General features: G+C 31.6%; 1 protein-coding gene and 1 long non-coding RNA gene across 2 annotated transcripts; both read left to right on the top strand.

Moving 5' to 3' along the window:
• The first annotated feature begins 4,681 nt into the window (after positions 1-4,681).
• On the top strand, positions 4,682-8,099 carry LOC145305647 (uncharacterized). The gene is made up of 2 exons (XR_013874657.1): positions 4,682-5,068; positions 5,229-8,099. It is a non-coding gene; the product is annotated as an uncharacterized LOC145305647 (long non-coding RNA).
• A 556-nt stretch (positions 8,100-8,655) lies between these two features.
• Positions 8,656-24,499, top strand: LOC145305644 (lon protease homolog, mitochondrial-like). The gene is made up of 27 exons (XM_080147348.1): positions 8,656-8,769; positions 9,208-9,394; positions 9,732-9,801; positions 10,116-10,237; positions 10,759-10,852; positions 11,249-11,304; positions 11,686-11,797; positions 12,042-12,205; positions 12,788-12,903; positions 13,119-13,183; positions 13,403-13,467; positions 14,211-14,344; positions 14,934-15,039; positions 15,437-15,530; positions 15,946-16,045; positions 17,015-17,088; positions 17,654-17,742; positions 18,177-18,272; positions 18,614-18,748; positions 19,163-19,245; positions 19,561-19,624; positions 20,042-20,146; positions 20,476-20,542; positions 21,889-22,016; positions 22,367-22,469; positions 22,858-23,014; positions 23,472-24,499. The coding sequence occupies exons 2-27, from the start codon at positions 9,290-9,292 to the stop codon at positions 23,578-23,580; spliced, it is 2,613 nt and encodes an 870-aa protein (XP_080003474.1). The 5' UTR covers positions 8,656-8,769; positions 9,208-9,289; the 3' UTR covers positions 23,581-24,499.
• The last annotated feature ends 312 nt before the right edge of the window (positions 24,500-24,811 follow it).

Below are 24,811 nucleotides of genomic sequence, written 5' to 3'. Positions count from 1 at the left end.
TTCTTCAAATATGTAAATAACATTAAAAAAAAAATGCAAATTTTGTTCTTTAAGTTAACCTCTAAATCTTTTTTTAAAAAAATTTATTTTTTACCTGTCCAGAGACCAATTGTAGGCCTGCAGCTCCTAAACCAGTATGCCTATCCAAAAAATCTGAAAAATTGTGAAAATTCATCATATAAGAATGATTTTATCTTTAATAACCTATCCTCTCAGTCCAAAGATAAAGCCTATACACCAGGTTTACGCAAATGTGTCAAAATATACCCCCCTCCCCCTTACAAACTAAAACAAATCACTTTATTGTCAGTACCACAGAAATAGCAATCTAACAATAATATTCAAAAATAAAAACATATTTTAGTTCAAGCTTATTTATCCCTTTTTGCTAGAGTAAAAGATTCGATTATTTTAAAGCACTCATTGGAATAAAAAATAAGTGTACCTAGTAAAAAAAAGTAGCTGAATTTGTAAACTGACGGACCATATTTATAAAGACGCCTCCATTGTTTGGTAGGGTTGTCAATCCGAATCCGGAATCCGCTCAATTTTTGGCCAATTTTGGAATCCAGAATCCGAATCCGGAATCCGTTTTTTAATAGCGGATTCGGATTCTTAATTGTTAGGATAAAATTAGCGTCTTGAGTTTTTTCTTTCGACCCCTCCCCCCCTCCCCCCCTCTTTGAAGGCAAAGATCCCCCCCCCCCCCATCTCTCCCAACCCACCTACACCACCAAGAAATAGGAGAAAAGCTTCTGTGAAAATATGAATAAACGCAGCTTTAGATTCTTCCCAGTACCCGGTATAATTTAATCCCTTATTTTTTTTTTAAAGCCTTTTAAAATATTGCTAGAATCCGGAATCCGTGAAAAAAATAAGAATCGGTTTTATTTTTGGACGGAATCTTGTCAGAATCCGAATCCAGTCCTAAAATTAGACGGATTGCCAACCCTAATTTCTAGGAATCCTCAAAGCTTATGAAGAAAATTCTGCTTATTAGTGTCTCAAATACACTATTTATAAGGTAATTTTTTTAACTAAGATAATTACATCCATAAAAATAATGCATGTCAAAAATATGAAAATGTGATTTAAAAGAAACAATACGAGAAAACGTAGTGATCTTTTTTTTTGGTGAAAATTAAAGAGAGGCTTTGCTGCATGAATTTCAACATATCTATAATACAAAGTAGAACGATGTCTGTCTGTCGATAGTGGGGTCGACTAACCACCCTCCCCCCCCCCAAAAAAAAAAAAAAAAGTTTAATTTTTTTTTTTAAATCTTAATTAAATACGAAAAATTAGTTTGATCAAACCTCTTAGGTCAAAGCCCCTGGAGGCTAGGGGCGAAGCCGCTATTATTATTAAATAAGTTTTGTTACGATGTCACAAATAGTTAATGTTGCAAAATATTTATTTCGGAATTTTAAAATCCTTTTTATCTTATAAAGATTTAAGAGGCGATTTATTGTTACCTTGACTTAAGTAAAGTATTTGACGTGAATTAATCAAATTAAAACGTCGTCAGGTCTACCAAGGGAGGGAGAGGACATTGGACTGTAAAAACTTTGGGTACTTCTATTGATTAGTGTATAAACTTTTCAACAATTTACGTGTTGATTTCTCCTAGACTCCTGGTAAGGTGTAGTTTTGGTTAAACCTTCCCTGAACCTACAAAAAGCTTCAACTTAAACTAGATCCATATTGGTCTAGGAGTTAGCCAGATTTTAAGCTTAAGACAGACAGACAAACAATTTGTTACTTTTATATATATCTTAACGTTGACGACAAACGTATTTTAACAACTTAATCAACGCGGATTTATACTGTTTTTATTTAGAGGATTTTTATCTGAAAGACATTACCACGAAGCAGCCAGTATTGGTCGCGCCAACATCAGGTCAGTTTTCATATTTTAATAACAAAAGAAAAATTATCGAAACAAAACTTTAAGGACAAGAATATTGAATGAAATTTTCCAATCTTATGGCAAAGTATAAATGTGTGTGTATGTTGTCCGCTAAGATCTCTTTAACAGCTCTTTAGATCGTTCAACATTTTCTATGCATGTTTAGTTGTTGTCTAGGATAGGTTTTAGGCTATTTGGTTGGAAGGTAAGTTAGCCACCCCATTTACAAATATGGCCGAAATGATGAAATATTCCTTTCCACGATTTTTACAACAACAATAAATGGGGTATACTTTCCACCTAAGGCGAAATTAAAGCACTATCTAACATACACGTCAAAGCTAAATTAGTTTCTTTGGTCACAGAAATTGTACTACAATTAAAGTTTCGCATTATAACTTCTGATTTATTTTCTTATAACAGTGTCTTTTCTTTTACTAATAGTAGAAATAGAATAAGCCCCTACTGATAGGACAATCATATATTTCACATTTTTTACTTATCAATATTAAAATGAAAAAAAATGTTTTATAGAGTTCTGAGAAAACCTGACACAAACGATACCAATTTATCAACCATTTTAGAAGGTACCATATGAATTATTTTTGTTTTTTTAACGAAGATATGGACATTTGGACGATAACTAATTGTTTAATCCGATCGGATTAATCTTAATCGTTACATTTTAGGCGTTAAACTCTCGGTCTTTCTCTCTTTTTTCTTTCATTACTTCCACATCATACAGCTTCGCCACTAATGAACTTGATTGTTCCTTTTTTAAAATAAATATTTTCTTCTAGTAATCAATAGGTATAGAATATACGTGGCTATAAAGACATGGAAAAATTTGTCGTCAATTTAGATTGCTAACTTGGACCTCATTTATTAGTCAATCCGTTCATCCAGTAGGAGGGGAGGAGAGTTAGGATGGGTGGTCATTTTAGCAAGCTGCTGCGAGTATTATTTTATTTCAGTACATAAAATCTGGTGCAACATCCATGTAATAATATATTTATTATTCCAGGAGCTTTTGAGGCTATAGAGAAGAGGTTTCTCAAAGATTTTATTCTTGTTTTCTACACTGATGAGGTAAGTGTTGAGACTCAGAGATAGGTTAATGGATAATAAATATATATCCCGTAAAGTTTTATACACAAAATTTTATGTTTATGTTGAAGTTATGATTTTTTAAGAATAGTGTTATATTAAAAATCAGGTATATTTGCTCTTTAGTCGGAAAAAAAGCCTTTGCGGAGATTTTATTTATTTAAGTAAAATTTAAAGTTAATTCATGTTTTATCGTTAATGTCCAAAACGGTTAACTTCTTTAACCTGTGTTCTTATTCTCTTATTTGTAATTTCAACCTTCTTTGCTTTATTGTAAATTTCTTTTTCTAGGAGGATCCTCTGGAATCAGTTCATGAATTCTATAAATTCAGCTTCCGGTAAGTTGGTTAATTTTTATTCCGTTAAAGAAACTAGTTGGGATGTTAACCTTCTTATAGGTCCTGGAAAAGTTTATCACTTTTTTTGGGGAAGAGTACAATATACCTGAACCCTCCCGGAAGAAATTGTAGCTGTGAAAAAATCTCTCCCTCTTAAAAAAAATCATTTAAAAACAATTTTCCATAACTCAAGTTACAATAGGGTCCTAGTTACCAATCCTATTTTATAAAGTAGTAAGTTTATTTTGTCTGAAGCTTAAGATTTTAAGAACTGCTGAACTGATTAAGTTCTCCACTCTAGGGAAGCTTCACATAGGTCAATGAATGGTGATTTTATGGTTTTAATCTTTATTTCTTGTTTTTTTTTAAGTTTTTCGTTGTTGGGACCATTATTTTTTTTTAAAGCGAAGCTTTTCCATAAATAGAAACGTTTTTACTATTTACACTCAATTATCTTTATGTAATTTATTGTGCTAGTTTCTGTGCATATTTTGTTAAACCAACTGTACTTCGCTGTAAAATATTTTTTTATTCAGACAAATAAACTAGGTATACTTTTGCTGACTAATTTATTTTGTTTTGCTTAGATATCATGGAAAGGATAAGTATATCAGTATAAAGGTAAACTTAAATAAAAGAATTTTAACATTACAGACGGACAGACTTTTTAAGTGCAGTTTACGGTAAAATGTTCCTGGTAACGAATATCAACAAAAATATGTGAACTTTAAAGTTTTAAACGGTGGAACGTATGCTCGCACAAAATTTTTACCAGGCGTACAAATGATCTGGAATAGTTATTAGTAGCCTTTAAAATTCATGGATTTTTAGTATTCGTTACCTGGAACATTTTACCATGTACTGCGTACGTGACCTGCATCTTTTTATTACAAGAAAAACAAACCGTTTATCTAAGTACGTTTGAGGGTTGGTCTGAAGCATAGAAATGATTTATTAAAAGCTTGGACGTTTTTGCGTTTAATTCTGTACAGAAATTGGTACATATTGTTGTTAAGCCGAGTCACCTTAACTTAAGAATAGTATTTGATTTAAAGAAAAAAATATTTTAAAAAAACCGTATGGTTCTAAAATCGGCGGAGTTGAGAATAAAAAAGGCCGAAAACAGGTATAAATGTAAAAAGTAGCAATTTAAAAAAAAACTTCTGTTTGATTTTAGTTTAATACAAACAATATCATTATTAATACCTATATGGAAACCAATATTGTTTTGTAGACGCAGGATCTAGAATCCCGAGTAGTGTACAAGCTGGAACATTTTATATGCAGGCTAAACTCTTCTCTGGAACAGCTTGGACATGAATTTGTGACAGGTACTCGAAAAATAATTCACCATCTTTTTTAACAGAATACTTATTCCTATTCTCCAATTTGTTACTTAGTGATTATACCTATAAAATTTAGTTTTTCTTTATTATTATCAATTTGAAAATATTATACAAACAATCCAGTGGTTGAATTAATTATGTAATTGACAGGTTTTGTTTTGTTTCGTACTTTATGATACACAAAAATCTCCTACTACAATATAAATTCTACATAAGTTAACGACATGAGACTATTAAACAAAGTTTTTTTTTATTTAGAAAGATTGAAAAAAAATCTTCAAATTTTAATGTTTACAGGTGGATAAACATGAAGTTAGAAGTTTTTTTAGTAGTAGAATAAAATTACAAAAGATAAATTAACAAAATGAGTTATTTAAGCAAACAAAATTTAGCATAAATGGATATTTAAATCCCAAGGTATTAAATGATCGAGCGTTAGCTCATCATTTAATTCCTGAAAAATGCCAAATAAATGGATATTTAAACAAACCCAATATCGCGTTTTTTGCAATGGAATGGTTATTTAAGTTATAATCTGTACCATTTAACCCATTTGTGACTAAACATTTGGAATCTGAAGGGAAAAGACAATGGACGATAATATTGAACATTACCCAAAGTTTTTGAGTCAATGAATAATACAGCATGACCCTCGAAAAAGTATTTTTAAGCATCTGCAGCCCATATTTCTCAATGAATTATCAAAAAATGTATATGTCCTTGTTCTCTGTAGATTTCCACATAAGTAGATATAAAAATATTTTTTTACATCAATTAACAGCTGAGATTTTTAGAGCCAAAGTTTTGAAAAAGTGGCTGAGGAAAAAGTAACTTTTCAAGAAAAATGTTTTTTTTAAAAGTGAAATGACGTGTTTTCCTCATAATTTCAATACTTTTTATAAAACTTATATAAAGATGTTTCCAAGAAATTTATTTCATGCTGAAAGCACTTTTTTCACTTGCTCTAAAAGGCATTTTTTGATTAGTGTAAATTGCAAAAACACCCTTACAGAAAGAAATCCTATAAAAAATAGTAGCAAATTGAAAGTTTACATAAACAGAAATCAAACACTTTATTTTATCAAAATAAGTCAAAAAACCAAAAAGTTACAGCTACAAACTTTTATTAAACATTTAACAATTTAAATGATTTTTAAGTTTATTTAAGGTCATATTAATAAGTGGGAGATATTATAAGATTTGAAGGAAAATGGTTTTAAGAAGAATGTATTCAGTAAAATTTGAAAAGTAGTTTTTTATATGTAAAAGTAACGTTTTTTAATGCAATAAAAAATGTATTAATTGTAAACTTGCTCTTCAATCTTATTTGTTTTTTAACTGGTTGATAAAAAGTAATAAACTAATAAAAAACTAAGAAATATTTAGCAATATCCAGTTTCTCAAGCACTTTTTCCAAACTTTGGCTTTAAAAATCTCGGCTGTTAATTGATGTAAAAAAAATATTTTGATATCCTTTGATGTAGAAAATTATAGAGAACAAGTACATATGAATCTTTTAATATTTTATTGAGAAATATAGGCTGCAGATGCTTAAAAATACTTTTTCGAGGGTCATGCTGTATAATGTGGTAATAAAGACCTTGGGTACCAGTATAATTTACCGTTCATTGTATCCTCCCTACTAAACATAGTAGTAACTTTGCTGATTATCATATTAAACAGAGTTCAGATTTTGATGTGCTTAAAGAGAAATATAAAAATCAAACAACTTTACAGCTTGAATATGTTCAACTAGAAAAACTCTTACAATTTTTTTTACCAAGTACCTAGATGTTTCATTACATAGATTTTATAATTTTTGAAAGAAACTTACCTTTAGCCTTATTACTCCAAAGAAGAAAAAAAAGAATCTCAAAAGTTCAACATTATTTAAAGGTAGCCCAAATTTCATTGTTGTGTCATTCTGCTTTAAAATGTAACAATTTCAACAATCCACCAAAATTGTTAACATCTAAATAATTGAAATATTACATTTTAAGGCTAATTTTTATTGTATATGACAATTTTGTCAGGAATAATGTATTTGCTCTGCCTTTGAAACTTTTCATCCTTGAAAAAATTGTACTTGTACCTGGTTTTACTTTTTCTGGCTGTGAGCTACTTCAATAATACATTTCAAACATATGTTGGTAAAATCTCTAGAATAACCTTCCCCATCCCCCAAAAAATTAACAATGTTGGTGACTTCACTTTTTTGACATTTATCTAATTAAATTCTAGAGTTAAAAGCCAAAAAAGAAACTATTTAAATTATGTGTTGTATTTGAAATTTCCCCCCCAAAAAAGTTGTATGTTATTATCTGCCCCAAGACTGCTATTATTTTTTTTTTGTTACAAAAGTAAATTTTAACCTTCTTCAAATTACCTTCATTTCTTTTTATAATAAAGATCTTCCTTTACATTTGAAGTACCTTTTTTTTGAACCAAAGAGATTTGATTAATTTTATATTGATATTATGATAAGGTATTATTATTTACACAATCTATCCACAAACATACACAAAAACATTAATGAAATATAAAAGCAAATTGTACAGCATTTCTATTCCAAATGAAACCTTGTCTGTGATACTTGCTTTGTTATATTCATCAGGCGGGCCTTGCAATACCCTTTTGGTAATGCTACACATCAAATCGGGCCTTGCAACACAACATCACATACCAAATTTCCATGGAAGGCCCTGCAATATTGCTAAACTATTGCTACAAACATCAAAACGGGCTTTGAAAGACAACTAAATTTATCTACACTTATCTGAGGGGCCCTGCAATACTGCTAAATTATTCCAACTTAATCAAAATGGGCCCTTCGACAAAAAAAATCATATTTTCTCTTTGTTATTATAGACTTGTTTCTAAAATCTAACATGTCTATAATCCATCAAAAACGATAAGCTTTAGCAATTTGTTTCATATACATAAATTCCTAAAATATATTCAATACTGAATCACTGATTCATAATAATGAAATAAATTCCCTAAATCAAATTTCATTGCTAAAGCCTTATTCATCTAATAATCTAAGCTCTAACATCTAAATTTTGACTTATTACTACTGTAAAAAAGTCCACATATTTAAAAGATTTGCAACTCTAAAGTATTACTAAACCAGTTTTGAAGACAATGTTACTCTTTGTATGAATTTATGTAATTGTAATATTATAAACTCTTTGTATTCTCAACAAATCTGTTTATTGTTTGGTAATCAAAACTTTTCTCTGTGACTTTTTCACTATATTAATTTAATTGTTTTGTCTCTACTATTCCTCTTGAAGAATATTCTTTACATTAAAAAATAATTCAAATTTTTTGTACATAAAAATATTAATGATACCACTGTTAATTAAACTTTCCTTATGAAATTGTTTTGTTATTTCAGATTAGAATATAAAGATATAAGATGTATAGATTACCAAATATGATGATTAGAAGAGCCTTATCAAATGATATTCACCACAGGAAAGATAGCAAAACTTTGTATTTTTTATTACTATGATATTCGATGAAATATTAAGAGGAAAATGAAGTAAATGATTATAGGATTAAAGACTATTTACTTTTAGAGTATTTGAAAAGTTAATATTAATAAGTCCAGGTTTCTTTCTAATATATTTTAGGAATAAATTTAATTTTTGTCTATTAACTAAGAAATGAGGATAAGTAAATAACTAGAAATAAGGTTTATTATTTTCAAATAAAAACTGGCTTATGTTTGTGTAATTTTGCGGTTGTGGCTTTCATTTCAGAGAAATTTCAGAACATGATAGCTTTTTTAGATAAATAGTTAAATTCCAGTAGGTTTGTTTGTTTCTATTGTCTCCTATCCCCCGCTGCAAAATCCCCTTTACTTTTTTTTATGGAAAAAATATTAAAATTCACAATTTATGCAATTCATTTCATAAAAAAATGCAATTATTGCTTTCTCATTCAGACCATCTTCATGGACAAACAATATAAAACCAAATATAGATTCTTCAATACAATTACAATCGAGAACATTAACAACACTAAGAAATAATAATTGTCTAAGTAATCCAACATTAAACAGGTAACATTGCACTATTTAGTGAGAAAAAATTACTAATAAGCAAATACTTTTTCAAAATTTTCTTGTTTAGAAGGAAAAATGTAATGTAAGTCGATCATTAGACTGTAATATAAACTCAAGATATATTTACAAATACATAATCTTATTCTTTTATTTTTTTTTGGCGGCTATGCCCCGTGAAGGAAAAGGGGATTTAGGGCAAGACGACCCTCCACTTTAATTAGTAGTTCTTTGATTTAAAGAAAAAGATTGGTTAGGTTATTTTTTTAGGAGCAATTCTTCTTGATAGGGCTGAGGCACCCTCTCCTAAAAAAAGTAATCTGTTTGGAATTATGGGAAACTTCGCTAGAGACAGACTTCTCGTTACTTATAAGTTATATGTAAAGATGAGATAAACGTTTTAATTGATCATCCTTATCCTTTATTATTACTTTTTAGAAATAGAACAAGGAACGAAATATTAATAAGCCAGCGAGGCTGGAACCAATCTAACTGTTTTGGTATACCTGGATCCAGATGGATGGCCAGCAGTAGCAGCGGGCAGGATGGAGGGGATGATCCAAGCAATAGTTCAGATGATAATTCCAACATCAATAGACCAGAGTCTCCTGCACCTTTGCTTTATGTAAGTATTCTCATGTTTCGACAACTCATGGGATAGTTATTCTAACTGCACCTGAACTAATAATTTTTGATTTGAGAAGTTGTTTTACCATGTAGTTTTCACAATACCTATCGAGACTTGAAAACCAAAATCTGGAAATTTACCTATTTAATTTAAAATGTGATTCTTCATATTTTTTGTGTTTTTTAAAAACTTCGTGTTATCTTTAACTTTTGATTATCTTTATTACTTTTGAAGACCAAACTTAATCTAAACGAATATTTGCAGGACCATTATAAACTTTTTTATGTTTATTAATGTCCTTAAGTCGATGTAACAAGTAAATATTCTTTTTTAGGAGCAAGAAGCTGCCCTGCCTTCGACTCAGACAGTACCCGATGTCTGGCCTGTGGTTCCTATTATTGCGGGTTAGTATTTTATATTAGGGAAAGGTTAATATTAGAGAAATAATCATCCTTCTGAAAATACACGAAAAATGAATATGTTATTTGAAGTTAAACTAGATAGTTAGTTAAAAAAGGGCATTAGATCTAGAATTCTATTAAAATCAGCTGAAGACAAATTTGAAGCTTTCCTAAAAATTAGAACATAATCATTTCAAATGTACACGAGATCTATTAAGGGAATATTAATGTCATCATTACCAATAAGCCAAACATAATACAATGTTCAAAACTTTTTCTACTCAATACAAAGCTTAAATATGATCTATTAATTTTAGTAAACCGTCATCCCGTGTTTCCTAAGTTTATCAAGATTGTTGAAGTAACTGACCCTAAGCTTGTTGGAATACTGAGAAGAAAGGTGAAGCTGAATCAACCCTATTGTGGCATCTTTGTCAAGGTACAGTTTATTTTAATTTTCCGTCTGCGGCTTAATTTTTTTTTATTGAAAATCTTGTAGAAATATAACAATATTAACCAAAAAGTAAAAAGAAGAATGTACATATTGTTGCTATTTGTATAACGTCAAATGTAGGTCCTGCTTCTTGCAATAAAACATTTTTTTAACATAATATTGTTTCTGTATAACTTACGCTCGTTTACCTAATTTATTTATGCAATCAAAATTGTGGCTGTGTCAATGAATTTTATAGCTGGTAATGAAAATTAAAGGTTAAAGGTTTTATGTAAAGAATTTAGGCAAATGAAGCAATCTGCTGTATTTGTATACCTGAATACATAATTTAAACAAAATAATGTTGTTGGTTTTTTCATTCATTCATTCAAGCACCCAAAAAATGGTTAAAAGGAATTTTCCATTATTATTATATTTGATTTAAAAAGCTTAGATAATCAAACAATGCTACAAGTAAGTCATCATGTTTCATTTGTTTATTTTTATATTATTAAAATTTTATTTAGAAAAACGATGAAAATACTAACGAAGTAGTGGACAAATTATCCGACCTTTACAATATTGGTACTTTTGCTCAAATTGTTGAGGTTCAAGATTTAGGTAAATTTATTTTAATGGAAAGCAGAAAGAAGATTTTCTTTTTATCCTTGTATAATTATATTAGTAACATGATGTCTGACTTTCTATCAGTGTGAAGTGAAGAATCTCGCTAACCACTAAACCTATATGGTTCACATTAGAGTAAAGATTCTTACAGAACCAATGAAGATCCAAAGGAGAAAATTCTCCCAACTTAATTTTTCTATGCTTTTTAAATCTGAAATTGAAAGTGTAGGGTCGACTCATTTCCTTTACTCACTTGCCCTAAGAGGCCTCTTACAGGGGCGTAGCCGCTAGCATTAAATATAGTAAAACATACCTATGTAATGAAACTAAAAGTATAACTTATAACATGAAATTTACCTAAAATGCCTTTATAATAAAATCTTCACTTAGGAAACAAGCTTCGAATGGTTTTAATGGCACATAGAAGAATTCAACTTAATGGACAGGTGTAGTACAACGATTATTATACAATTACACATATTCACTGTATTTCTGGTAATCTATACTAGACAAAAGGGTTGGGTAAAATCCTCTCAGGATTTTTTTAAATTTTGAAAATTTCTAAGAGAATATCGCCAAAGGTTGTTTTCATTTGTTTTTTTGCCACTCAAAATGTTTGCATGTCATTATACATCGTCCATATTAGACATCCTGCATTTAATTTCGTTTTGGGATAGATACATAATGAATTTTCTTTCAAACTTATGAATAAAATGGAATAGGTATTAAATGCCCTATTTTTCTATATTTTATAATGTTCGGATGTCTGTTCGTCTACTTTATTAAGCTCCGTTTTTATGTATGTTGACATCCTTGTTTTTCCTCAGGTATTAGAATCTGAGCAAGAAGTTCAAATATCTCCGGATACATTCACTGTTAAATTGAACCCTGATGGGACTGAAGCTACACCAGAAGCTAAAGCTGAAACTGAACAAACGGGTAAATCAATTTGAAATAAATAAGAAGCACTTATTTAATTTTTAGAGGACGAAATACACCACTAATTCTTTTTTGGGGGTATCTTCGGTTCTAGGCTCTGTGGGAAGGCAGGCTAGGAAGGAATGATAGCTAAATGCCATCCCAAGGCATTTATAAAGATTACTTGAAAAGTACGGCTAATTAGGGCCAGCATTACGCGATCATGAGCTTCAGACAAAGAAACATAAATCTTATTTATATTAAGATATTAAAGAAGGCTTATTAATTGGTGAAACTGAGAATGTGGTTCATGACGAATATGAGACTACAGAGGAGGTGAAGGCCATGACTCAAGAGGTTATCAAGACCATCAGAGATATTATGGGACTCAATCCTTTGTACAGGGATAGCTTACAACAAATGCTTCAGGTATATTGATATCAATTTAATTCTGTTGGATAGCCCCCAATCCCTCTTTTGTATTATTAAGGGGGAGGGGTTCATTTTTCGTTTGTTTGTTTGTTACGTTAGGTTAGGTTATAGTGGGTAATACTAATGGGATGCCACCGCAGTGTTAGGTCACTGTAGATGAATAGGCTTAGGGGGGAAAAAAAACTTGCAACTCATTTTTTCACTTTATTTTAAAAGTAAGAGAGGGGGGTCGAGTCATTGCTCGATAGTAATTTACAGGAAAAACACCTAACTTCGCTCTGGCTACAGCAAATATCTCAACAGCTACAAGGCCCGCTTAAACCCAAATATTATCGACACCTGCCCCAACTGCAATAATCATTCCCACTCGACTCAGCACCTCTTCACGTGTCCAAGCAACGTGACCGAGCTCGCGGTCACTGATCTTTGGCACAGACCTAAGGAAGCAGCCAGGTTCCTGAACCTGGCAACAGAAGTGAATGATGATCATGGATGAATAGATGTTTGGCTACAAACAACAACAACAGGAAAAACACCTAATATCAAAACATAATATTAAATATTTATCCGTATATCTAGTTTGGACAGAGAGTGGTGGACAATCCTGTGTACCTGTCTGACCTTGGAGCAGCCCTGACTGCTGGAGAAACAGAGGATTTGATGGAGGTCCTACAGGAGAGAAATATCCCAAACAGGTAAACTTTTCTAATACATGATTATGTCTTAATAATATGGGGGTAAAGGGTTCGAAGCCTAACCAAGAATGTGATTTTGGTAAACCTTAATTGTAACCTGCTGCAATGTCAGATTCTTTAGGACATCAAGTTGGGATTATAATTTGGATACGACAGGCGTAACTCATCGCCACACACTTAAGTTAATTGACAAAAACCATTTTTCTTGTTCTTAGACTGATGCTTAGCTTGAAGCTGTTGAAGAAAGAATATGAGTTGAGCAAGCTACAACAAAAAATAGGTAATATTTCAATTTTATTCTTAATATTAACTTATCTGGCAGAAATCACATATTTGCAGGCAGGTTGGGCACTTTAGAATGTGAATAATACTACAGTAACTTGGTAACTTTTCATTGGGAGTGTATATCGATTTATCGTCCATTGTCCTATCCCTTAAGATCCCTGAATGAACTTAAGAATTTGGAGAAAACAAGATAATTAAGAAAATTATATTTTAGGAAAAGAAGTAGAGGACAAAGTAAAAACACAACAGAGAAAATATATGCTTAATGAACAGCTTAAGGTAAACATAATATAAATTCATTTGAAGAATTTCAAGAGAAGGGATTTATTGGTTAGGACTTAGGAGTATGGATTATTTAATGTGATTAAGATAATTTTTAGAAAATTAAAAATAGTAGGTAGAAATTATATTTATAGTTTTTGATAAATGCGACTGCAAGACACTAAAACATCCTAAAACTTATTAATATGGTTACAACAAAAATGTATTTTTGTCGAGGGCGATGGGGGGTGGGGAGGTTGGACGTTCTCGTATAAAAGACACATGTTTTATAGTAGTTACTGCTTTCACTCAAAGTACATCACACTGATAATTCACCTCCCCCCCCCCTACCCTTATTTTTATAATCAATAATACAAAGTAGAATGATGTCTTTCAGTCTGTCCGTCCGTCCGTCCCTTAAGATCTCGGTAACCACTGAACCGATCGGATTCTACTCTTTAGGGAATATACCTACTGGTCCTGTGGTGGTTTTAGGCTATTTTCTTGGGATGAGGGACACCCCCAACCCCCCCAAAAACCAAAACCCCCCCCCCCCATTTTTTTTTTTTGTAGAGGATTTCCTTGGTCCTTTTACGAATTTTGCCAATTTTTTTATCATCTCTTGGGGCACAGCCCCTAGAGGCTAGGGGCGAAGCCGCTAGTAAATTAAAAATTAAGGGAAGGGGGGTGTCAACAGGGCACTCAGGCCTAGTATTCTGCTAATGTAAAAGGAACCAACACATAAAACTTTTTCTTTCAAGGTGATCAAAAAAGAGCTTGGCATGGAGAAAGATGATACTGACACAATCATAGAAAAATATACAAAAAGACTGGAGGGTCTGAACGTGCCGGAATCTACTAAGACTGTCATTGATGAAGAGATCAGTAAATTGAGGTACAGAAAAAACGCAAAGCTACTCTTTAAGGATTGCATATTGTTCTGTACATCGAAAACACAACTAAAAGATTCACTACAATGTTGTAATAAGATTTATTTAGAAGTATCTTAGATTACTTTCATACTATTGCTGTTTGAAGTTCTTCTATTAATCAATGATTTATGCTAATAATAATATCATTTGGTGTAAATTAAAAATATTATTAGGTGGCTGTTATTTCGTCACTCAAGGACAAAACTGTCCTTGTTTCATTTGTTAAGTTATTGTAAAGTCAAAAAAATTCTAGGTTTAACCCATTTTAAAAATTTTATATTTCTGACGGAGGGAGGGGAAATATTAAACTGTTAACACAGTTTTTAAAGTTTGATTTTTGTTCGATATCTTTATCTATGGATATACTAATGTTAAATCTTGATTGTGTATACCTAGCAAACTGTCAGTGTTCAAACTTTTTAACAAAAACTTTTACAACAGAGAAATGATAATTTTGTTTTATCAACAATGAAATGTTCATTGATTTAACATCCATTGTCTTATCCCTTACGATCTCTAGTATTTATGTTTCTAAATCTAAATTATTTTTAGATTTCTGGACAGTAATTCGAGTGAGTTCTCAGTGACCCGTAACTATCTGGATTGGTTGACCCTTATTCCCTGGGGAGTCTCTAGTCCGGAGAATCTTGATATCAAGGTAGTTAAGTAATTTATGGCGCTTTCGCTTAACGTAACTAGTTTAGCACTGAAACTTCCACCCCTTATTTTGAATTTTAAAAGATTCAACGTGCATCAATGGCCTATTTAATGCATTTTGACTTCAAAAAGGCCTTTGACAATTTTATAAAATTACACGTTAACATAGATTTTGACAACTTATTATTGATTGAAAGGAGAAATTGATTTTTTTTCCATTTTAAAAGCATCCATCCTATCCTAACCTGTTTTTTTTCCTTCTGACACGTGGAAACTATAGTCGCCATTTAATTTCTATAGTAAACCTGGCTTGGCGGATATAAAAGATAAACGGATGTTTTTTTGTGACGATTTCTCAGAGCATTTTGTCTAGTAACATTGTAATTTTGTATGTTTAGAAAGCTGCCGAAATCTTAGACGAGGACCATTACGGATTAGAAGATGTTAAGAAGAGAATTCTAGAATTTATTGCTGTCAGCCAACTTAAAGGAATTTATTAAGCTTTTATATATTTATTTTTGAGTAGCGAAGCTACTCTAATTTACTTTTTACGTCAGTCCTTAAAGCTATTGGAGAAATGTGATTTTCTAGGATGATATTCTAAGTATACGACAGAACTTTTGGGAAATGATTATCTACACTGCACCGATTAGATTTAATTTACTTAGCTGTACTTTGGTCTGTCGGCCATACTTCAAAATAATTTTTAATTAGGGTTTTGTTATATTTATGATTTATAACACATTTTCTGTTGTACTTCTTTTTTATAACAACTAAATATCTGCTATATAACTCACTTTCTCCGTTTTTCAACCTTGTATATTTTTTGTGCTTTGTTATTTATAGAGGTTGTCAGCCATGCTTCTTGAATTAATAAAGCTTAATGAATGTTGGTAAACTGTAGGAAGCACCCAGGGTAAAATTGTGTGCCTGTCTGGGCCCCCAGGGGTTGGTAAAACAAGCATTGCCAAATCCATAGCAAGAGCTCTCAACAGAAGCTTTTTCAGGTTGGTTAAATTGACTAATTTTGTGTCTTAATTTGCTATTATAAAGTGGAGATAAAATGAAACTTACGTTTTTCTTCCCTTTTCATTTTAGAACTAGTAATTGTTAAGATCTATATAAAAGGGAAGAAGGAACTAATCAGAGAATCCGTAAATTAAGTGTTTAGGTAATTAAGAATCATCTTAGAAAGGTAAATAGTTATATTTAGCTTTTTGTGCTACGTAAACCTCATATTTTTTTAATGTTAATTTTTTTACTATTTCAAACAATATTTATAACAAATTCCGCGGTAATTTTGCGCCAGTACCCAAAGTCCCCAAATTCAGCCTAAATCCTTCACGAATACTTTAAGCTGGTACCCAAGGTTTTAGACCCTTAAAATATTAAATATTCGATCCTTTGTCCCCTCCCTTCCTCCTTGCTAAGAGGACAATATATCTTTCACTGGACATTAAGAGAGTTCAGGCAGGACACCCATGAAAAAATTTTAAGGCATGCGCAAGCTATATGAGTCATGGTTGGTCTAAAAACTCACCCCCCCAAAGGATTTTAAATTTGGTTAAGGTTTTACATGGGAAATAAATTTAGAAAAATACCCCCCAAAAATTGTTAAAATGGAAAGGTTGCGTGATTTTTCTTAAAAAATATACCCATGCAACTTTGAGGGATCATATACAACAAAAAACATAGTGTGAGGGTCATAATATTTTTCAATACCCTTGTACTAAATTGCAAGACGAATCCATAGGTATGCCGGACGGGCCAAATCCTTTGGGGGGGGGGGGGGGGGGTGAGTTTTTAGACCAACCATGACTCATATAGCTTGCAAGTTGCGCATGCCTTAAAATTTTTTCATATGTGTCCTGCCTGAACTCTCTTACTGGACATAATTATTAGAAAATAAATATTAGTTTGAAAATAACATTTTAGACATCAAATATTTCATGAAAACTAATTTTGTTTTTGTATAGGTTTTCTGTTGGTGGGTTGTCCGACGTTGCCGAGTTGAAGGGGCATAGAAGAACCTATGTTGGAGCTATGCCAGGTATGTATAGTTCTAGCTGCGCACTGCGCAGCCACCCTAAAATTAATGTTCGCAAGTCTAAAAATAATAAAATAAAGTAAAATTGGATATACACTTCTTCTATGTAAAATAGATATCTGATAAATCTCTTTCTCGTATTCATTCGAATCCGGTGGATAGGAACCGGTTCTCATCCATACGAAAAAACTATGTCTAGCATCGTATTATATCCAGTTTTCTACGAATATAGAAATGTACAATCATAAGATTAAAACTAGTTTTTTAGCCGGTGCCTTCGGCACCACGGGGCTAAAAAAACTAGTTTTAATCTTATAATTGTACATTCTATATCCGCGGAAAGCCGTTTATAATACGATACGAGAAATAACTATTTCCACACCTAGAGCTAACTTAATTCAGGGATCTAAAGGAATAGGATATTAGCCGATGAATTGAAATAAGATAAAAACAGTAAAATACCTACCTCATAAAATCTATGTTTTTGTTGTGAAAATTCAGAATGCATTCCATACCTAGGTTTTATAACCTAAATAGGTCATCTATCTTAAACTTGACAAATATTTAGGCAAAGCAGTACAAGCCCTGAAGAAGACAAAGATAGAAAATCCTGTCATTCTTATTGATGAAATTGACAAGATGGGTCGCGGCTGGCAGGTCAGTTTATAATACTACAGTTCTGAAACCAGTGCTAGTACAGAAGATAAACTTACTGTTTTAGAAACTAGAACCAATATGCTTTTAAAGATATGATTAACTTCGTTGATTAATAACTACAAAAAAAGTACCTAATTAATAACAGTACAGCTCCGAATCCGACTGTTTTTCGCTGAATGAAAACAATACTGAAAAATCATGTATCCTATCGTACTATAGGACTTTTTCTACGAAAATTAAATTTAAATAATAATCGCTGTTTCTTATTAGCCGCGGCCTTTGACCATTGCCAACAATATACTGCAATTAATCCTGTAATTTTTCATGTTCCTATCCGAGGAAAACTGATGCGATAAATTGATAATTACTATTCTCACACATTGAAGTTTAATTTTAAATTGTTGTAGTGAAATAAAAGTTGAATTATTGTTTAGGGTGATCCCACTGCTGCTCTGCTGGAAATGTTGGATCCTGAACAAAATGCCTCCTTCATGGACCATTACCTGGATGTACCTATCGACCTTTCCAAGGTAAACTTGTCCTTGTTGTTTTTTAAAGCGTAGCTTTTCTAATATAGGGTTTGTTCACTCAACAACGTAAACTTGCCAATTTTCTACAATTACTAAATTAGTGTAGCAAAACCACTCTATGTTTTAACGTCTATTGTAAATCAAGCCACTTTTTATGCCGCTTTAATACAAATGTAATCTGATTTTAATTTTCATCTATGAATTTGAAAATTATAATCTTCAAGATGCATGTCTTGTTCAAAAGTTTGTAATTGATTTTTTTTGTGAAGTGAATTTTGCTTTTATGATTTTTGTTAATTTTTTTTGTCTTAAACTTATGTTCATAGGATTGTTTTATTTAGGTTCTATTCCTATGCACTGCCAACGTTCTTGACACCATTCCCGAGCCATTGAGAGACAGAATGGAGATGATTGATATCTCTGGCTATGTAGCCGAGGAAAAGTTGGCCATTGCACAGAAATATCTTATTCCTCAGGTATTATTTGAGATACTAGCGGCTGTGTCCTTAGCTTCTAGAGGCTCTGTTTTAATGGGATTAGAAAGATGAAGAAAAATATCCTAAAATCATACTGCCACTTATCTGAAACTTTACAATAACGTGGGAACCCATTCAGTTCTGTTTTTATTGGCAAAAAAACACCTAACTACTATATATAATAGGATAAGGTCAAAATCCAACTGACAAATCCTTCATTATAAATATACAACCTTTGCCTGCAAGTCAAAGGCGTTTTCTGAGATGACTCATAAATCTTCCCTCCTTGGGTAAAGGCGTTTTTCTTCGAGTACAGTCGTATGCATGTATTATTATTATTTTAATAGAAAATTTTCGTTCTTTCTTACTTGCAGTTTCCAAGATCTTCATCAACGTAATATATTTTGTGTTTAGGTTGAAGATATAACCGGATTGACCTCCAGCCAAATAACTGTTACCAACGAGGGTCTCAATACGTTGATCAAATCATATTGCAGGTATGAATGGGGAGAGAATCTTTAAAAAAAAACATTTTTCATTGTCCCTTCTATGTATGAATCAATTACAAATCAGATAAATAATAAGATCAAAGCCAGTTTTGATAGACCCGATGGATCGAAGGCCCGGGTTAGCAAAACCGGGTTATAATTTATTTTGATATTCGTGGGATATTGTTTGTAATACGATGATATACATACCTAAGTTTTATACCGGCTAAGAACCGATTCTAATTCAGCGAATATTTATCGATTTCGAATGAATTCAAAGTCATACTGAAAAAAGTATATTTGCCAAACGTTTACGTTTTTTAGAGAGTCTGGCGTAAGAAATCTACGAAAACAAATAGAAAAGATATACAGAAAAGTTGCGTTCAAGGTAAGAAATTTATTAGGGTTGGCAATCAGCCGATGGGTCGGATTCGGATCCTTACAAAAATCCGTTAAAAAATAAAGCGGATTAATCCGTGGATTGCGGATTTTTGTAATATTTTAAAAGGTCTTTTTATATATAAAAAATGCTAGCCCCTACAGCGAACATTTTTTAACCCTTACTTATACTAACCTAACCTAAACTAAGCATGAAAAGTTGAAAAAAAAACTACCCACCATATTACTTGTAGTTAAGAAACAATTAAGTACTTTTAGGTTTTCGTCTGCCACGTTTTAAATAAAAAAATTATTAAGTGCCACAAAAGTCATATAAATTAACAATCCGAATCCGTTATTTAAATTGCGGATTCGGATTTTGGGATGAAAAATTGGACGGATTGCGGATTTATTTGTTTTATTTCAGGTTGTTAATGATAAGGAAGAGAGCATAGAGATTTCTGAGAAAAATTTGCAAGATTTTGTTGGAAAACCAGTTTTTACGTCCGATAAGATGTACGATACTACACCGGTAAGATCTTTTTGTGTAGAACCAAGGATTTTATATAATTAGACTGTACAATATGTATTTGTATCGGATAGGACTGATTTTTAGTAGCCTCGTCCTATCGATTTCAAGCTTTGAACAAAGAGTTAAGTGATTATAATAAATTTTGAAATCACCTATGAGTTGTGACAGTTATCCGCGGAAAGTAAATTTAAAGGATTATGGGATTAATTTAATGGTTTCATGGGGCTAATGGCCCTGCCCAACAAAACAGGGAATAATTTTTTTTTTTTTTAAATTGTCTTTAATTCGATATGATTCATTCATCCAGTTGAAATAAATTTTTCATTTAGGCTGGAGTTGCCATGGGATTAGCGTGGACCTCGCATGGCGGGTCTTCATTGTACATTGAAACAATAGGTAAATTTTGATTCCATCAAGGTCTGACTGTCAAATAAAATAAATTCTTAGAAAAAATAGGCTATAATACGGATGTTGAGGAATTTAACAATATAACCCCATCTGTAGATTATTATTGATGGAATAGGTTGTTAAACCCAATCGAGATTTAATTCCTCACAAGTTTTAAGTCTAGTGTTCCCTCCCTCCCTAGAAAGGAGCATGCAAGAACTGGAAGGGGGGGAGTGGCTGGATGTTTTAAATAATTACCTTTTCTAGCAATATTGTCGCGTCTTTTTTTTGTTGATATTTAATGACACCTTGAAGTCTGCAAAGCATTTGATGTATTTATCTTCGAATTTTTTTTGTTGTAGAAGTTCGTTAATTTAAACTATTTAATTTGTTCGCTTATCTATATTTAGAATAATTTTTAAAAATCATTTGCTCTTTTTAGTCTTTGTGCACAATCCTTTTTTTGTAAATATTTTTCTGTGACATTACAAATATTTACCATTACCTAATTAAAGGGTGTTTAAATAAAAACCAATCGCTTCACTTTTTTCCATATAAACCTTACAGTTTTGGTCCAAATCTAATAAAAAATAATACAATTCATGCCCAAGCAATGACAATGAGAAAACAATATTGAATTTTGAATCTACTCACCCTTCCAGAGCCCTAGATCTTAAGACCTAGCCCTTGCAGAGAAATTTGCCTTACGCCGAAAGTGCATATTTTATTACAAAGGGAGAGGAAGGTTTCGGGTAAAATCCGTAAAGGTGTGTGTTTTAAGCCTTAAAAATAGTAGTAGAACGATAATATTTACTAAATATGTGTATTTCTTATTGAAAAGAACTATAGACAAATTTTTTATAAAAAAAGTTAACATAAATTTTTATCGTTCTACTACTGTTTTTAACTTATAACACATAACCTTTACGTATTTTACCAGAAACCTACCTCTCCCTTTGTCTTTTAAAAAACCAATCACTCACATTTTGAACCACCATAAGTATTTAAAATCTTGTAGATAGACCCCATAATGTTTAGAGTTTTTGATGGGGCATGACCTTTCTTTAGACACCTTAACAAGGTTTCTAACACAATCTTAGCCAATTTGGCATCAAAAAGAAAGACCTGGCAATCCTCAAGAACTAGGAATAGACAGAGCCGTCATGCCTTAAAGTTGGAAGGGAATGTCTTTTTTTATGTCAAATTTGCATAGATTGAATTAGAAACCTTGTTAAGGTGTCTAAAGAAAGGTCTTTACGTGCCCCATTTAAAACTCGGGGCCTATCTCCAAGATTTGAAGTACTTATGGTGGTTCAAATTGTGAGCGATTGGTTATTTTTTTTAACACCCTTTAGGTATGAAAGCCAGGGAAGCTAATCAGGGAGGAGCTCTGGAGTTCACAGGAAACCTCGGAGATGTTATGAAAGAAAGTATTAGAATCGCCAGCACTTATGCAAAAGTTTTCATTGAACAAAATGAAAAGGTAATATTTTCATACTTGTAATTTCCTCAATTTTTAAGTTTTATGTGCCTTTTTTCATTGATACTTATACTTCCTGGCTTAATATTACAATATCAGAAAAAAATTAGATTTGAACTTATGCCAAAGTTGTAATTGAACAAAATGAAAAAGGTATTTTATATTTTCCCCGATTTTTTTGTGTATTTTTCTTAACAATTTTAGAGTTATAAAAACAAATTAATCAAAGGCTGCACTCTTCAGTGAAAGGGATAAAACAATAACAGATTCCAAGTAACCAAATGGAGTATGTTGCATTATAAAAATATGTAAAAAAAAAAAGTTTGCTTTAATACAAATACTTTTTAATTTAGGAAAACACCTACTTCAACGAGAACCGAATATTTCTGCATGTACCCGAGGGAGCTACACCCAAAGACGGTCCTAGCGCGGGTGTCACTATTGTTACAGCTTTAGGTATGTTTCACAAGTGGATTGATTATTGGAATTGATTGATTGATTGCTTATTGGATTGAAGATTGATACACAAACGGTTAGATAGAAAAGTGTTAGTACCTGGTAAATTTATCCAGTGAAAATTTTGTATTTTCTTCATTTATATACATAACAGGGAGGGAGGGGACATTAGACTGTAAATTACGCGGGTACCCAAAGTTTTATAATCAATTTATCTATTAGTTGGCGAAATACTTAAGGTACTTTTATCAAACAAAAACTAGTTTCAAAAGTTTTCAACCAATAAATTTAATCTACATAAGGGGTAATTTTATTTATCATCATTGGGTATTTTATTGTACAATATATTTTCTTTGTTAACAAATAATTAATAGATTGAATATTTCAGTGTCCCTGGCAACCGGAAGGCCAATCCGTGCTGACCTGGCTATGACCGGAGAACTGAGCTTGAGAGGCAAGGTGCTGCCCGTCGGCGGCATCAAGGAGAAGGTTATCGCGGCCAAGAGGGCGGGAGTTACAATAGTTATACTACCAAAAGACAATAGGTTTGTGTACAATTATTTGTTTATTTATCATTACATAAATGTTTCAGGATGTCTGTCTGTGTGCGTTTTTACCGAAGGATCTTGATAACGGGTGAACCGATATGATATCATATGGTTCTCCTTTACAGTGTGGATTCTTATAGCTACTGTAAAGGTTTAAAACTTTTGGGGAGAAAGTGCCCTAGTTTTTTGTTAGTTTGTATAACCACGTGTTCTCAATTTTATTAAAGCTGCTGGGTTAAAAATGACAAAGCGCTTTAATCTGAAATTCTATGGGCATCATTGTGCCCTTTGAAAAATTATTTTATGACCATCGTTTTGCTAAGTTCTTATTTTGAGAGGGAAGAGCTTTTTTCGTCACTTGTCCTATTCTTAAATCCCTAGCTAATCTCACATTTTAATATTTGGTAGCAGCATCTTGCGGTGAGTTTATGAACTAAATATGTGTTTTATTTAGGAAAGACTATGATGACCTACCACAGCTGATCAAGGATGACGTCACAGTCTACTTTGCAGAAGAATATAAAGACGTATACAAGCATGCTTTCCTGTCGGCTGAAGACTGAAAAATTAATTTGATATAAACAAGATCTTCCAAGAAAATCATCTCATTGAAAACTTCTAAAATTTTCATCAAATACCTATATTATGTTTTGTTAGTTTACAAAGGATTATTGTATCAATCTTTTAATCAAAGCATCTAGTACATTTACAAATATTTTAGAAAGCTGAAAATGTGTATAATCCTATGATATAGATACCTAGTAAAGTTTTTTGTCTTAAGCTTAAGATTTCCATTACTACTGAACCGATTGAGTTCTTCTTTTTAGGAAAGCTTCGCATATGTACCGGTTTGATTTAGACTTTTTTGATTTTAGATCTAAATCTTTGTTTTGTTAAAGCTATTTTCTGCTCTGTCCTACCTCTCCAAACAAGCAGAAACTAAATGCTAGGGGTGCAACCTCTAGTAACTTCTAAGATGTTGAACATTTGTTAATTGGCGAAAAATATCGAAAAATAACGGTTTATTAGTTGTAAAGATATGCAATTGGACAACACACTCACTTTTTAGAAGAAATTAGATACATTTCTAGATTTTGAAAATATCTTTCATGCCTTGATTACTAGATGTCTGTAATAATTTTGATCTCCTATTCAAAATTGCCGTTCAAGTTATATTACTAAAGCTATTATTCATATTAAAAGAGGTCAGGGCTTATATAGAGGTTGAATCTTTACTTTTTTTTATTCTGTTAATATTTCGGCATTTTAATATTTTTTCTCTCTCAAACAAAGCAATTGTTTTACGTGCTTTAATGAGTGTTATTAAACCTAAAATTGTTAAGAATTTAACATTTATAAACGACTGTTATGGATATTATTATTAAATCAAACTAATTCTGTGATCTTTCATTGTAATATCATGTTTTTTATACGAAAATTAATGATTTATTGTTTTGTAAATAAATGAATTATGAAAATTTATACCTAGTAATGATGATTAAATTTTTTTGCGGCCCTTGGACAAACGCAGTAGTCCCAAACGTTAGAGTGAACACTTAATCTAAACTAATCTTATTTTAGACTATATAATAGGTTTTTTAAATGACTACCCTAATCTGTATAGAAATAATGAATCAAATTAATATTTTAACACTTCTGCGTTTGTCCACTCAAACGTTTGGGACTCCTGCGTTTGTCCTGGAACCTTTTTTTGCATATGACAAATGTATCCGAATTTTCTAGTTTTATTTTGAATATTTTGTGTGATTTTTTAACTTTGTAAACGAATAGTTA

This window comes from Acartia tonsa, chromosome 14 (genome assembly GCF_053477335.1).
Source record: "Acartia tonsa isolate MP-2025a chromosome 14, ASM5347733v1, whole genome shotgun sequence".
NCBI classification, from domain to species: Eukaryota; Metazoa; Arthropoda; class Copepoda; order Calanoida; family Acartiidae; genus Acartia; species Acartia tonsa.
This window is presented reverse-complemented; position numbering and strand designations above follow the sequence as displayed.